This window comes from Callithrix jacchus, chromosome 2, assembly GCF_049354715.1.
Source record: "Callithrix jacchus isolate 240 chromosome 2, calJac240_pri, whole genome shotgun sequence".
Taxonomy (NCBI): Eukaryota; Metazoa; Chordata; class Mammalia; order Primates; family Cebidae; genus Callithrix; species Callithrix jacchus.
Window position 1 is genome coordinate 69,398,134 of NC_133503.1, and position 16,350 is coordinate 69,414,483.

General features: G+C 54.1%; 1 protein-coding gene and 1 long non-coding RNA gene across 3 annotated transcripts in view; one reads left to right on the forward strand and one right to left on the reverse strand.

Moving 5' to 3' along the window:
• The window catches only part of UNC5A (unc-5 netrin receptor A), a 64,889-nt gene extending 59,786 nt beyond the window's left edge, over positions 1-5,103 (reverse strand). For both annotated transcript variants that reach the window (XM_002744505.5, XM_003732287.5), the window contains exon 1: positions 4,746-5,103. In XM_002744505.5, coding sequence (XP_002744551.1) covers positions 4,746-4,815 — 70 coding nt within the window. In that variant the 5' untranslated portion in view covers positions 4,816-5,103. The remainder of the gene's footprint in view (positions 1-4,745) is intronic.
• On the forward strand, positions 4,211-15,839 carry LOC144581374 (uncharacterized). Its single transcript, XR_013532012.1, has 4 exons — positions 4,211-4,333; positions 6,454-6,559; positions 9,448-9,605; positions 15,403-15,839. It is a non-coding gene; the product is annotated as an uncharacterized LOC144581374 (long non-coding RNA).
• The last annotated feature ends 511 nt before the right edge of the window (positions 15,840-16,350 follow it).

The following is a 16,350-nucleotide window of genomic DNA, read 5'->3' on the forward strand; positions in this document are numbered from 1 at the left end:
TGCCCTCTCCACATTGCCCATCAATCTGTTACTATAACCCCAGAAAGCAAGCATGACCGTTCTATCAATGTGGAAACAGGCTGGGGACTGAAAGTTGCTTGTCCAAGGACATGAGGCTCAGGTTGGAAGTTGGCCCTGGCTGCCTCCTAAGCCCCCGTCCTTTCTACTCCACCTGGCAGGAATACAGAGTGAGACTCCCCAGAAGGCAGGAGGACCCTTCAATGCCACTCCCACAGGAGCAGATGAGGAACGAAGAGGTGGGCTGGTGGATCTGACTGCAGGAAGCTGAGCTCCGGTCTGAGCGTGGTTGGGCCCTGGGGCTCAGCCTCAGGAAGCAGAAGTCCCACCCCACGTAGGAGCTGTGCAGAGGGGCCCAAATCTTGATGTGACTCTGTGAATGACACTATTTGCTTGAGAAAATATTCACTCTGGGAAAATCCATGCCAGGGTGGGGATGGAGGTTCCTACTCAACAGATGTGGGTATATACAGCTTGCGTGAGTGGTGCACAAGCACACACCAATGTATCGTGTACAATGAGCTGGTTTGCTGTCCATACGTGTGGTGGGGGTACGGCACCCCCCACCCCATGAAGGGGCCCAGTTTCCCTGGTCCCCACCCTGGACTGGAGGCCATTTTCAGCCTCCCTGGAGCATGGCAGTCTGTATTCAGGGACAGGGATGGGCTCGTTGCTGACAGGAGCAGAGCAAACATCTCTCCCTGTCCCCAGTAATACAGTCCTCCCTGTCTGGACAGAGAACCCAAACTCAAAACAAGGAAATGAAGAGAAACAGCACCTGGCTGCCAGTGACTCGGAGCATGCTGGGGTGGAGAACAGGGTGGAGAACTGTGCCATCGGCAGTGGCAATACCTGAGGGAGGCACTAGAGGAGGAGGAGGCTCAGGCCAGAGGCTTCTGGCAGCTGCCCCAGGGCTGAGGACTCAGGACCTCAGTCTTTCTTTAGCCTACCCAAAGCACATCAGTATGCCAGGGCCCTCTGCAGGGGAGGAGGTGGGAGGCCTTTGGGAGGGGCTGGACTGAAGTTACAGGCGTCACAGTGCAGGGATTGGCAGCAGCAAAGGGGTGTGTCCCAGGTCTGGACAGAGCCAATGTTGGGGTGTTGAGTGGGGAGCATGCTGGCGGGGTCAGTGGCACTAGGTTTTGCAAGGCAAGGGAGTCTGGAAGCCGGAGCTTGGCTGGGGGTGCCCATCCCAACAGCAGTCAGAGCCAGGTAGGGCACCCAACCTCCAGATAGACCAGCCCAGTGTTGATGTGGGGTGATGAAGAGGGAGGCAGGTGTTTTCCTAAGGGCCTGAGGGGGCTCAAGATTTGGACTGACCCGCAGGCACTGGGAGTCACTGAAAGCTTTCTAGCAGGTTTCCAGCCTGGAAGCCGTGGCATGTCTTAGTGTGAGTGGAGGAGGCCAGAAGTGGGTGGGCGGTGGTGGCTGCTGCAGTGGTGGTCCAGGCTAGGGAGAAAAGTGTGGGGGATGGAGAGAGACAAAGAAGTCAAGGGACATGAGCAAAGTCACAAGTAGGCCTGAGCTGGAGGACTTGGTGACAGATTAGAAGGAGAAGGGAGAAGCAAGGGAGACTAAGGCTTCTGGCCCCAGGCTGTGGGAATAGGAGGAGGGGGCATGGGGAGAGGGATGGCCTAGAACAGGAGGCCCTGCATGCATGTGAGTGGACACACAGGTCCCAGGTGGCAGTTAGGCCTAGCACTGGGGCCTTCACCTAGAGCAGGCCCCCCCCCCAAACTCAGGGCAGTCTCCTGCCTTCTGAGGCTCCAGCCTGCAGGTCTGGACCCAGAGCAGCACTAGGCAGGAAGAAGAGTTGTGAGGACAGGGGCTTTCTGGTCCCTGGTGGAGGCCAAAATTGGCTGCTCCTGGGAACCAGGGCTGTGCCTTTTGGCTGGGGACTTGGTACCTGGGTCAATGCCTATCCCTGGTTCCTGAGAGGCAACACAGGCAACACAGGCCTGTGTTCTCCCAACACAGGCAAGCAGTGAGCAGGCAGGCAGCAAGAGGACCTGCTCTCCCCTGGGGGTACCTAGAGGACCCAAAGCCTAGGCCACCCCACCCAAAAGGCAGGGTGAACAGAAACAGGGTGTATCTCCTAGGCCTGGAGGATTAAGACCCCCTCAGCCAGCAGCATTCTCCCAGGTGGGGTGGACAGAGGGGTCCTAGGTCAGCCCTAAGGATGGGGATAGGGGTCTGAGAAGGAGGAGGAAGACTAGATGATTGGGGTCAGGTTGGGCAGTGCAACAATGCCAGAGCACGGCACCCCTCAGCCCCATCTTCAAGGGAACCAGATCCTTGCTCAGGACTGCAGAGGTGTGGGTGACAGGGAGACCACAGGGGCAGGGTGGGGGCGTGCATGCCAGCTGCGTATGACAGGGTTTGGGAAGGAAAATCCTGTGAAACAGATGGGTACTTGCGTACATGGGTACAGAGAGGGCCTGCAGGTTCACGCATGCTGAAGGGACAAGCTTTTGTGTGATGTCCAGAGACAGAGGGTGGGCGCGTGGCCTGGGGAGCAGGCGGCTGCAGTTGGTCTCGCTGGCCCCCGGCGCCCCCTGCTGCTTGCTGGCCATCCCTCCCTCAGCGGCTCAGACACATTTTTCACCGTAGGCTGTTGCTGCGGAGGCAAAAGGCAGCGTGGGAGGAGCCGGGGTCACCGCAGGGCCAGCCTGCCTGGGCATCCACATGTACCCAGTGCCTGTGGGGCACAGGGGGAAGGGAGTCCCAAAGAAGTAGGGCCCGTACCCGCCCCATGGCCTTCAGCAACTCCTTCCGCAGGCCCAGGGGCAGAGCTGATGCCTGGGGGCAGGCTCTGCTTCAGACCCTGCAGCACCTGTGCCCACCTGCCAACTCTCTGGGCAATCTTGGGCCAGGCCTCAACAGATGCCCTGCCAACCAGGGATGCAGTTCCCCCACCCCACAGCCTCCTGAGGAGTCCATGTGGCAACCCTCCGCTCCAGGCTGCGGCACCCTGATTCACCAGTACCTGTGCCCTCTTATCTGTACATGCTCACCTGTGCAACTGCACACAGCAATCACACACGTGTGGTGTGCCAGCCATCACACACATCCATCAGGCCACACACACACCAATGTGTGCCCCTTGTCACCCAGGCACACATGTCAACCCACAGCCTTCACACGTACTCAAATGGGCGACATGCAGCTATGACCACACAGCCCTCACACGCATCAACTCAGAAAATATTTCCTAGGCACCTACTGGGTGTCGGGCAACACCTCATCTGTATGCGGGACACTAGTACCTTCACCTCATCATGGACGACATTGCAACCTGTACCCCGAGTGCACATCTGGGGGGGCTGCACACATGCCCCTAACACACACATGTGTGGGACACAGACACACACCCAACAGCAGTTCAGCCTGTCAGCTTGGCCAGGATTAGAAGAAGAGGCCCTGGGGAAGAAGGGGGTGCTGATGGAGAAGGGACATAGAGTGGGTGGGATGGAGTAGAGAGGGGTACTAAGGAGGCAGGGTGGGGCGGGCAGTCAAGCAGTGGTGGGTGCAGGATTTGCTGGGCAGAGACACCCTTTAAAGAAACAGCCATTAGCCTCAATCATCAGGCTGGTCCCTGACCTCTCACTCATTGATCTCCAATCAGTCTGGCTTGGCAGCTCAGAAACCCCAATGCTCCCTTCCAATACCCCTGTTATAAGCAGCAGCCTGGCCAGGCTGGGGAGTAACCAACCAGGTTCTAGCGGCAGCAAGAATCGAGAATTGCCAGGGTAAACCTCAAGCCCCCTTGATCACACAAATGGCAATCCCCCACACACATATCACCACCACCACAGACACATAAGCTCAGCTCAGCTAAGTGCATGGGGGACAGAGACCAGAAGGCCCCCACAGCTCAGCCTAGGTGGAGGCTCAGGGAGAACAGACAAAGGATGGAGGGGAACTTCCTCCCCTCAAGCCCCTTCCCAAGGGAATGAGGTGGGCTGAGGGCTGAGTTAGCAGCGGGTTAGGGTGACCAACGGGGTATGCAGGGACCAAGAAAGATTGTGGAGTTTAAGGAAGAAGGGGAAGCTGGCGGACCAACCGCACACAACTCTGGCCTCCCGCTTAAGGGAGGCCAGGAGCCACAGCCCCGGCCACCGGAACCGCGGCGCTTTGACAGTGCCGGCTGCAATGACTGGGGGCTGGTGTATGCGCCTCCACGCCTGAGTGTGTGCGTGTGCGAGCGTGTGTGGCGGGGACAGAGGAGGACACTGTGTTCTGGACGTGGGCAGAGGCCAGGTGCCAAGCTGGGAGACTGTGAGTGGCTGTTTAGGGCAGATGCTACCGGGAAAAGGTATCTTAATCGCTCCCCGCACCCCCATTTCCTGGGCACTGGGATAGGATCAAAACCCTCTAATCTTCGAATCCTCAAAGTCAGGCTCCCCCGGGTTGATCCAAACCCCCAGCCCTGCTCCGGGCCCAGGCAACCAGCAAACTTCCCCCACCCGGAGGCGTGGGGTGTCTACACTCGCCAGCCCCGCGCGCTGACAGCTGCTCCCGGACTTGGCAGAACCCAGGTTTCCGGGAGAGCGCGCGGGGACGCTGCGCAGCACCAGAAGAGGCCCCCGCGTCCCGCCTCGCAAAGTTTGGCCTCGGGGGGCTCCCAGCCGAGTCTAGCAGCGCGGTTCAAAGACCCCCCAGAGCAGCGAGCGTTCGCGCGCACGGTCCCCCGCAAGCTTCCCCAGAGCGCGCGCAGCGTGACTCACCCGAGCCGCGGAGCCAGGCTGAGAGGACTATGCCCAGGAGCGCTGGCCACAGGCCGGGCCGGACGGCCATGGCCGCGGGCGGGCGGGCCGGGCGCGGGGCCCCGCAGGCGGGAGGGCTGCTTTCAGCGCCTCAGCCCGGAGCCCCAGCTCGGGGCACCCCCGCGGCCCATGCCAGCGGACTGCGCTGCCTCCCGGCGGCCGGCTGCGGGGCGCACGCGGCGCGTGGCTCCCCTGGGCACGGGAGCGCAGCACTGCAGCCGGGGCGGAGCGCAGCGCCAGCCGCGCCGCGCACCGAGCCAGCCGCGCCGCGGAGCCCGCAGCCGGAGAACCGGCCGGTGGGCGCAGCAAAACCCGGACTGGAGCCACGGAGTGGGGCGGCGGCGGGGCGGGGCGGGGGGGAGGGAAGGAGGGGCCGGGCCGCCCCGCGCCGCGCGCGCGGGCTACCCCCAGCACCGGGAATCCCTCCGGGCGATGCCTGAGGCTCCCTCAGGGAGGGGCTTGGGGTGGTGGGCGTGGAGGCCTCCCACCGCCCCGCGCGGTCTCCGGGGACGGGGCAGGAGTCTGAAACCCGGAGTGGATCGGTGCTCAGGATCCGGGCTCTCGCGGGCCCGCCAGTCTGCGCACAGGTGGCCCGGGAGGGGCCCAGGGCTGCGGCGACCCCGGCGCGGCGCCAGCCTGCGGAGAGCTGCCCAGGGCAGGGGTGCCCCGAGCAGGTTCCGCTGCAGTCCTCTCCCGTGCCCATGCCTCGCGGCCGCGCTCCGGGGCCGTCCGGGCGCGGCGGTACGCTGCCAGCCCGCGGCTTGGTTAGGGGACTGCGGGAGAGCGCAGGGTCCCTGGCCCGAGCGCAGAGATGCCCTGGCCACCAGAGCCTGCCAGGCCAGACTCGGGGACACACGCAGTTCCAATCTCGCAGCCTGGTGGACCCCAGGGGCGCGCCTCACACCGTGACCCAAGGTTTCCCTAACCCCTCGGCGTCTTTCGCCGAAGGAAAACAACCTTCGGGCGCAGCATACCCGACTGGGCGCGCGGTGTTTAAGCCCCAAGAGCGCACGGCCTCCGCGACGTGAGCGTGAAGGAACGAGCTGGGCTTTGGCTGCTAGGGAGACCGGGGGTAGGGTCTAGGCGACTTCACCTTCTAGCTCTGTGACCTTGGGCAAGTCACGTCGTCTCCAGGAGCCTTCAGCAGTGACCGCTGCTGGAGTCTCCTGTGCCCCACCCCCATTCCTTAATCGGGTTAAAATAAACAGAGGGCTGCCTTGAAGGAGAAAGGAAATGACAGCCGCGCGCCGAGTACCTGGGGCGGGTTATTAGAAAAAGAGAGGGTCCTAGTCTGGGTCGGGAGGGGAATGAGAAGGGTGAGGGCAGGGTCGCCAACTCAAATGCCTACGGGGCTGGTCGATAATATAAATTGGCGCTGCAGGCTAGGCGATATAAGGAATGGTCTTGCTTCCACAAAGAGATATGAGCTCTTCTATATTTCTTGAGACACGAGGCCCTCTCTCGGTCTGTCTTTTGTTTCCCACTTTTGATAGAGAAGGGTTATGAAAAATGTTTTGCTTTCCTCTTAAGTCTACTATAAAAAACACCTGCTAAAGCTCCAGAGGCGACCAAACAGACGCTGGGCTCCATCGCCAGGGAGGCAAGGGGCAGCGCTGGAGACAGGGCACAAGGATCCCATCTCAAGTGACAGCTGTCTCTTCTGCTCCAGGTGCCGGTTGTCGGGGGAGGGGACCGGGGCACAGTATAGCCGCCTCTTCCACATTTTCAGCAGAAGCCGTCATATGTGAAATATTCTGATTTAACATTTTTATCTAGTAAGAAATAATTTTTTAAACTTCATGTGAGCCCAGGGGAAAATGTCTACCACCTTCGGGTTTGAGAACTCTGCTTTGGGGCCTGTTTGAATGTGCACGGTGTTGGGGCCTGATCTGCTCACATGCCTCTGTGTGTGTGTGTGTGTGTGTGTGTGTGTGTGTGTAGGAACAGTATGTGCCCAGGCTGCTGCCGTTGGCACCAGAACACCCCTCTTCAGCCTCTGCAGGAAAGAGGTGGGTGGGAGAGGTGAGTCAGCAGCGGGATCTGCCCTTGGGGCCCGTGGTATAGGGGAGTTGATTAGGAACTGGGGATTGGGCACTGGAGGCTGGTGACTGAGGATGAAGGAGCAGGATTGAGGGCTGGGGTATAAGATGACATAATAATAGTGTATGTATGCTCTGTCTAAAGGGATGGCTGGGCACGGTGGGTCACACCTGTAATCCCAGTACTTTGGGAGGCTGAGGTGGCTGGATCACTTGAGATCAGGGGTTTGAGATCAGCCTGGCCAAGATGGCAAAAAATCCATCTCTACTAAAAATACAAAAAAAAAAAAAAAAAAAAAAGCAGGAGATGGTGGTGGGTGCCTATAATCTCAGATACTCAGGAGACTGAGCCAGGGAGAATTCCTTGAACCTAGGAGGCCAAGGTTGTAGTGCCACTGCACTCCAACCTGGGTAACAGAGCAAGACTTCATCTCAAAAAAAAAAAAAAAAAAAATATATATATATATATACACACACACACACACACACACATATACATATATATAGTGTATGCTGAACATCACTATGTCCTTGCTTACATTTATAATTTGGCTTGATCCTCACATGCAGTCCTGTTAAAGAAACATTGTTACCCCCATTATACAGTGAGGCATAGGGAGAGGAAGTGCCTGATTGCTCAGGGCCAACCTTACTCAGTAGACTACAGGGGTAGCTAACATAGGTCCTTGGGAGGTTTGATTTCAATGTCCATGTCTTCACCTTTCCTCCTGCTGCAGTTTCTACTCTGGGATTTGAATTTGGGTAATGAGGTTTGGGATACATGAAAGGAACGGTCTTCTCTTCTCATTTTGACTGCTTTGTTCACTTCTCTTCTTATCCCTCTCTCTTCAGCGGGAATGGAATGGTCTGTATAAGAGTCAGGATAGATTAGGGGATGTCATAACAAATACTGCTCAAATCTCAGTGGCTGAAATCAACAAAGGTTTGTTTCTCATTTGTCCATCATGGGTCTACTACTCCAGGTCACCCTCACAATCCATTGGCCAGAACTGGCCCCACAGTCCCACCCAAGAGGGCTAGGTAGTGTAATCCTACCTCATGCCTGGAAGGCAGAGCTGAAATGGATGGAGAGTAGCATGAGTGCCTGCACAGCCTACAGTCCCAGCAGGATCTGGCCCCTGCCTTCCTCTGCAACTCTGCCTAGGCCCTGGTCATAAGCCCCGCCCCCGGCAACCTCTCACTTTGTTTCTTCAGCATCTAAGCTCATCCCACTTCCAGGCCTCCCCATTTGCCTTTCTTCCTAGAACACTCTGTCCCCATATCTTCACGTGGCTGGTTCCTTTTAGTCACCCAGGCCTCAGCTGAACTGTTCCCTTCCAAGTGGCGCTCAGAGTCATGTCAGGAGAAGGAGGAGGAGTGCCCCTACAGAGAAGGGGAGTAGGTGTCTCACCAGAACTCTTCTTCAGAATCCAGGGCGAAGGGCTGCCAAGAAAGGGTTTGTCTGGGACCCTAAGGTAGGATGGCCAGATGCGAGAAGACTCCTGAGAGCTCCAGCCTCCTTCACTTCTGTTATTCAGACAAATTTTTCTTCAGAAGACTAAGTCTTGGTCTATCCTGAATTTTCAGGCCAAACAGTTCTGTTCAGATGTTGGCATGGCAGCAGGGCTCAGGGCCCCTGTCCTTGCCACCCAGACACTCCGTGCCTTCTCCCTGCAGGTGCTCTGTGGTGAGGCTGCTCACTAAGGGCATCTCCTGAAGGGGTTGGCAGGTGTCCTGCCATAATGGCCTGATGCACAAGAGGAGTCCTCATCAGCTGTTGGTCAGTGACATCACACTGCTAATATCCCCTGGACCTGGGGAGCGCAGACCCTGTGCTGAGGCCGTCATTGACTTGGACGTGCACCGAAGCTCCTGTGGAGGTTGCCTAAAGTGTAAATTTTCATGTTCTGCCTATCCTGATTTTGATCCAGTATGTCTGGGGAAGGGTCTAGGAATCTGCTTTTACTGAGCCCTATAATACCTGCCAGATGTTTCTGCTGCTGCCAATGGTCTGAAGACTAACCACTGGCAGGTCTTTGAGGGACATTGTCCTAGGTCTTTGCCATAGGTGCTATCAACAACTGGGTGTTCCTCACCTATCCTTGGGTTTCTGGTTTTCTGCAATTAAATTCATCCCAATTATATTCTGTCATATTACATCTAATCCCTCTTTCCCATATGGAGCCCTTTCAGGATGTGGGTGCTGTCAGGCAAGGTACTAGCTATTTTCTTCCACTTCCTGTCATTCCCAGATGACATTAGGAAGTCACATATACTTTTAACCAAGTCCTTACTAAACAGGTTGCTGCAGGCAGGACCAAAGACAGGGCATAGAGGCTCCCCATTCAGGACCAACTTGCATGTTGCACTAGGGCAATAAACCAGCTGCTTCCTCATCCAATCAGGAAGCCTCTGACCACACCATCATTTAGCTCACATCTCACTGCTGCACCCACAAAAAAAAAATGGGAAGATTTTGCAGAGCCCCAGAATCACGAGCTTCCAGCTTTGCCTCAATCTACCAGACAAATAACCCAATTGAACAGGAAATTAGTTCAGCTCTTGGAGACCCTTGAGAAAGACACTGGCTTTTCTTTTCTTTCTTTCTTCCTTTATTTTTTGAGACAGGGTCTGGCTCTGTCACCCAGGCTGGAGTGCAGTGGCATTATCTCGGCTCATGGCAACCTCTGCCTCCCAGCAACCTCTGCCTCCCAGGCTCAAGCGATCCTCCACCTCAGTTTCCCAAGCAGCTGGAACTACAGACATATGTCATGATGCCCAGGTAATTTTTCTTTTTTTGGTAGAGATGGGGTTTTGCCATGTTGCCCAGGCTGGTCTTAAATTCCTGAACGCAAGCCATCTGCCTGCCTTGGCCTCCCAAAGTGTTGGTATTACAGGCATGAGCCACCATGCCTGGCCAAGACATTGACTCTTTATGGTCCCTGCTGTGGTCCAAGTGTTCATATCTACCCAATGCTCAGCATCCAGCTTCTGTCTTCTGGAAGCAGCTTCCTGTCTTTCCTTGGAGGGATCTTCCCTTCCCACCATCAGTGCACAAGATTCAGATCAGACTATCCCACTCCAGTTCCAAAAGACAGCACATGCCCAGGCCTGGCCAATCGGCATCCACTATTCCTAGAAACACAGTGATTGGTTCAGGGATGGGCATATGACCCAAGCCAGGCCATTGAAGTTGATTTCTGGGACTTTTGTTGAAACTGAGAGAAAGAATTTCTTTTCTCACTGTACTTGAAGCTGGAAAGAAATGACCTGATCTTGGCAGCACTGCCACAAGAGAAGTGCATGGCTGAGATTGAAGCTGGGGTGGAGAGGAGCAGAGCCTGGGGAAGAGAGGGTTGCAGAATCCTAGTTCATTGTTCAAACCCTAGGATTCAACTGCTTCTGAGGCTGCTGAAACCCCTGGATTTTTCATTTAGATCGGCCAATGCATTCCCTTTTGAGCTGTTGAAGCCCATTTAGGGTTTCTGTCATTTGTATTTGAAAATATAATACGCCGGGCGCGGTGGCTCACACCTGTAATCCAGTGCTTTGGGAGGCCAAGGCGGGTGGATCATGAGGTCAAGAGATCGAGACCATCCTGGTCAACATGGTGAAACCCCGTCTCTACTAAAAGTGCAAAAAATATTGGCTGGGCATGGTAGCGCATGCCTATAATCCCAGCTACTCAGGAGGCTGAGGTAGGAGAATTGCCTGAACCCAGGAGGCAGAGGTTGCGGTGAGCCAAGATTGCGCCATTGCACTCGAGACTGGGCAACAAGAGCGAAACTCCATCTCAAAAAAAAAAAAAAAAAAAAAAAAATATATATATATATATATATATATATATATATATATATATATGACAGTCCTGAGTTTGAGGCCAACCTGGGCAACATAGAAAGACCCTGTGTATTAAAACAATTTTAAAAATGAGTTAGGCATGGTGGTATGTGGTTGTTGTCTAGCTACCTGGAAGTCTGAGTGGGGAGGATTGCTTGAGCTACAGAGTTTGAGACTGCAATGAGCTATGATAGGGCCACGGCACACCAGCCTGGGTGACAGAACAAGACCCTTGTCTCTGAAAAAGAAGGAAAGAAAAAAGAAAAATAATACAGAATTTACCCTGTAAAAAATCTACAGGGTGAGCATGTATGACTGACTACTGTTTTTGTAAGGCTCCATGCTACCCACCAGGGGAACCTGCAGCATGTTGGGAAAGACACAGATGACCTCCCAGTTGTAAGTTAGGGTGGAATGAGAGCTGCATCATAAAAGAAATGAGTACTTTGTGAGGGATAAGAGAACTAGCTGATAGAACTAGAAATAAGCCCCTTCAAAGGACCCCTAGCAACATCTAGACCTGTTCCCTCTGCACATAAACCCCAACACTCACCTGTGCTCTGAATCCAACACACACACACACACACACACACACACACACCAAGCCAGCACCTGCTCAATCTCCACAACGAACACAACACAAATGCACTTCCCACACCCAGCTCACACATGTGCCTACCAGGTAACTGATGACAAACAGCACAGGTACTCATGTTCCCCGCACAGTTACATCCATGTACAAACACTTCTATTTCCCCACTCGATTCCAGCACAAACTGTTCACACACACACCCTCCATGCTGCCCCATTCTACTGAGCACTTCACGCCTGGGTCTTGAGGCTGGCTTTTGGCAGTGCCTCGGCTCTAGAACTGGGATGTTACTGCCTTGAAGCCTCCAGGACCAAGGACAGCTCCCAGCATTTCTTGAAAACTTTCCATGTGCCCAGAAAAGGATCAAGCTCCCTACCTGGTTTATCTCCTTTGATTCTCACAACCCCTATAAAGTAGATGTGATTATTGTACCCATTATGTAGATACAAAAACTGTGGCACAGAGAGAGGATGTAACTTGCTAAAAGCCACTCAGCTGGTAAGAGATGGAACAAGGATTTAAACCTAGAAGCTGCTCCAGAAATGGTTGCTGAGTGATTGAAAGAATGCTCAGTCTAAATGGTTTTATTAGAGACACATGCTCCTATGATGCATGTGTTATCACACACACACACAGACACATGCACACATACACACACGCACATGTACACATACTCAAAGACAACCTTTCCCAGCTCTGTGAGCTCTGTGACATCTCAGTTTCTGAGATCTCCCTGGCTACACAGTCCCCCTTTCTAGTTTTCCTGCTGGGCAACCTAGCAGGTTGGGAGGTGAGCGGTTCCCCGCTGAGGGGCCTATGTGAAAAGAGTGGTGGAGAATTGTCAGGCAGGGGCAGGAGGAGCAGAGGAGAAGGAGGACTGGATTGGACCGAGGAAGCCTGGCACCATGCCCTTTGCAGATGACCTGATGAGTATTTTGCAGTTAATTTCATTAGCATCTCTGGAAGATGAACAATTAGCAAGATGCTCTGATGCCTTTAAAAGCTTAAGAGAAGGAGAAGGCTGCCTTTCTTGTTTCTCCACCAGACCACAACATCCCCCATCCCCACTCTCTTCTGTCTCTGTCCCCATCTCCATCGCTCATACACCCTTGTCTGTTCTTCTCTCGAGCCCTCATGCTCTTACAGCTACTTCTACCCCCACCCCACCACACAGCCCTTCCCTCCCTCTTCCAGGCTCCCATCTGCCCTGCGGCCTCGTGCTGTAGCTCTAGCCACACCGCATCAATTTGTCCCCTGCGTTCTGATCACTCAGACACCCAACGCTGGGACCTGGCACTGGCCCAGCCCTCCAAAGAGATACAGCTTTCTTTGGCACCCAAAGAAAGCTGGGCCAGGTAGGGGTTCTCTGGTTTTTACTGACTTTGTCACTAGGTCTCTGGCAACTTCCAGATGGGGTTTCAGTGGGGATTGGAGCTCCCATGCCAATCCCAGGGTCGGTCTGGGTAGGCAGGACAGAGGTAAGCTTTGACTTCGTGAACTGAGCACTGGGAGAGGAGGCAGAAGCTTACTTCTGCCTTGCCTACCAGATCCACTCCAGAATTGGTATGGGAGCTCCAGTCCATTTGGGGAGGTTAGGATCCCCAGAAGGGAGACCCAAGTCTGAGTGGGGGGGCCTCCGTGGCTTTATCAAACAAGTGGAAAATGGGACTCCAGACATCCCGGGCAGTGTTTGTTCCAGACTCCCACTGCATGATTGTGGTCCTGGGAACACACCCTCATACTGCAGCCTCCAAGCCCTAAGCCAGAGGGCGGGGTTCCGGTCCAGCCACCAGCCTTCCCTAAGCCTCCTTTGGGCAGCCCTGGGGCAATGCTGGCATAGGGAGGCCTGGCTAGCTGGGTCTCGAGTTCTCTAGGACCAGGTCAGGGCCCCAGGCAGACCCTCTTCCCTCAGACTAGACAGTCTTTCGGTGATTCGAAGCCCTCTTCAACCCTGACCCCCACTTCAGGCAGGGCATCAGAAACCCCTTGAAGCTTGCTGAAACCCCAATGCTGGACCCCTCTTCAGGTCCACTGACAGGATCTGGGGCCCAGACAGCTGTGTTTTAAGAGATTTCCAGCTGGGCTCTAGAGACTGGGAACCACCGCACACAACATGGGCCAGGAGTGGCAGGAGAGTGGTCACACCCCGAAGCCAGTTAAAGAAACCTTGCTCCACAGCAGGGACCCTCAGCAGTCTGTGTGGAAGAGTCTCCTTGCTCCAGGAGCAGAGTGGAAGCTGTTTATTTGAGGGCAGATAAAGCACAGATATACACACACATATACACATACAGTGCCTAAATGGATATACAGTGTATCTGTGGTCTTAACATTTCAGGGGGGCTACTAGGGATGAAAAGTCCTCAAAGGCTCCTTATGGGGCCAGTGGTGAAAAACAGGTTAAGAAACACCTCTCACCACTCAAAGGCCCAAGAAGCACAAGAGCACGAGTACTCCACACCTGGACGTGCACACACACACACAAACACAGCCAACACACACCCACAGAAACACAGCCAATACACACACATACATGCAGCCCACACTTGGACATGTAGACACATATATACATACCCCACATCCAGACTGAACACACACATGCACAAACAACTTACACCCAAGCATTCACACAGTCACACACTCACATCCCACACCTAGACATGCACACACACATATAAACACACCCCCACACGAGACTGAATACATACATGCACACACAATGTACATCTGGGCACACACACCCACACAACATACAAACACACCCAGGGTCATACACACACACACAATGTACATCTGGGCACACACACCCACACAACGTACAAACACACCCAGGGTCATACACACACACAATGTACATCTGGGCACACACACACACATACAAACACACCCCGGGTCATACACACACACACACACACACACACCTGGACGTGTACCCACCCACCCAGGGATACACATGCTCCCTGGGCACGCACAAGCACACAGGCCACATCTGGACACAACCCACACACTAGCACACCCCACACACAAATGAACAGAAAGTCTCTCTCACACATATGCAAACACACAGACTCTCTTCTTCACCCTCCCACACAGACATCAGGAGACTCCAGTAACACTGTATTAGTGAAGAGGAGACTAGGTTAAGATTTTAATAAGCCCTTAAATAAATAAATATACCTTACCAGAACACCATGTTTCTTATTACTATGACATCTTGGCATTAACGCTTCTTGAGAACAGAGGAGCCACACAGCCATCTTCACACATGGCCACCCATGCATGTGGGTGAGTGTAGAGGTGTTTTTGAGATGAGTGTATTTGCTGTTCATGGCTGTGAAGGAGACACGTGTTTCCTTGCAGGCATGTGTGTGCAAGGGTCTTCTAAGTGTGTGCTGAGTGTGAGTGTCATGGGCAACAGGTCAGGAAGCAGGAAGCAATGTGTATGCATGTGTGTGTGCATGCGCACTCATCTGTGTGTTTGTGCTCTAGTGTGTGTATGTGTGCTTGTGCATGTGCACTCATGTGTGTGTGCACTCACGTGTATCTCTGTATGCTTGTGTGCTTGTGTGTATGTGTCTGTGTGTGTGCACTTGTGTGTGTGCCATGTGTATGTGTGTATGCGTACTTGTGTGTGCTCGTGTGTGTGCTTGTGTGTATCCTTGTGTGTGTGCACTCATGTATGTGTGCTCATGTGTTTGTGTGTGCTAACGTGTATGTATGTGTCCTTGTGTGTGTGCTTGTGTGTGCCGTGTATGTGTGCTTGTGTGTGTGCTCTAGTGTGTATGTGTGCTTGTGTGTACATTGTATGTGCTCGTGTGTGTGCTTGTATGTGTGCATTCGTGTGTGTGCAGTCATGTGTATCTGTGTGTGCTTGTGTGTATTTGTGTACTTGTGTGTGTGTGCTCATGTGCGTGTGCACACGTGCCACGACTCTGGGGTCCTTAGGTAGACACTATCAATTCCCAGAGCACTCAATCTCTAAATTCTTCCTGTTCATCATCGTATTCTTTACTTTTGCCAACACAATGCATGCTCCAGGAATATGTACTGAACAAATGAATGTAATTCACAAAGCACCTCAATTTCTGTTCTCTTCATTATACCTCATAAATTGGCCAGTGACTTAGATATCATCCTGCTCATTTTACAGATGAGGAGACTGAAGCTTGGAGAATTTGAAGCAGCACCTGAACCATCTCCATCCACGTCCTCTACCTCCTAGGCTTGCACAGGGCACACTGGCTACCCTATGGACACTTGGGAGACCCAAGCAGGGTGGCCCAGGCTGCATTCTCTGAGGTCGGGTCAGCCTTGCTCAGGTCGTTGCAGGAGGGCTACTGAAGAGGCAGCCTTGTTGGAATCTGGCGCCCATGGCAAGACTCCCTTGTGAGGTTCCCAACAACCCCTGCCCACATTTTCCCCTGCTCTCCCTGGTGCCACCAGACCCCTGGCCCTCAAAATCCGCTAGCTCGAGGGCCCACTGGAGCTAGCACAGAGCAGATGGGTGATGTTCACCCAGAGCAGCCATTCTGACTCAGTCCCTTGGGGCTGGTACATACTGTGTGCCAAGGTTAATTAAACCGGTAATTAGAAGGAGAGATGCTTAATCTATTTGGTTAACAAAATAACCCGCCTCACATGAGCTTGCGGACGCTGTCAATCTCTGGGTGGAAGTGGAGATGCCACAGCCCTGGCATCGTGGATCAGCCAGGCAGAACGCTCCCTGCTCCCTGTGGGCCTGGCTCCTGCCCTGAGCCGCTCCCTCAGTCCTGGATCCAATTCCTGGGTGCAGCTCAGCCACTTCAGGGTGGGATCTTGGAGGAAGCTTCAAGGAAGGTCAAGCCTGGGAGATAGCTGGGGGTGTCCAGTCCCAGAGAAGACGCCGCGGTGACTGGCGGCACCACGGGTTTGTTCACCAGGCGCCAGGCCCAGGGCATTGGCTCAGCACCCCCGGGGTCTCCCTTATGGCCGGGACCCTCTCCTGTCTTTTCCAACTCTCCATGCCACTTCCTTCAAGGGTGAGCTCTGACCCTCGAACTCTAAATTATATCCTTGGTGAATATCTTTAAAAATTAATTTTTAATCTTACATATAAAAC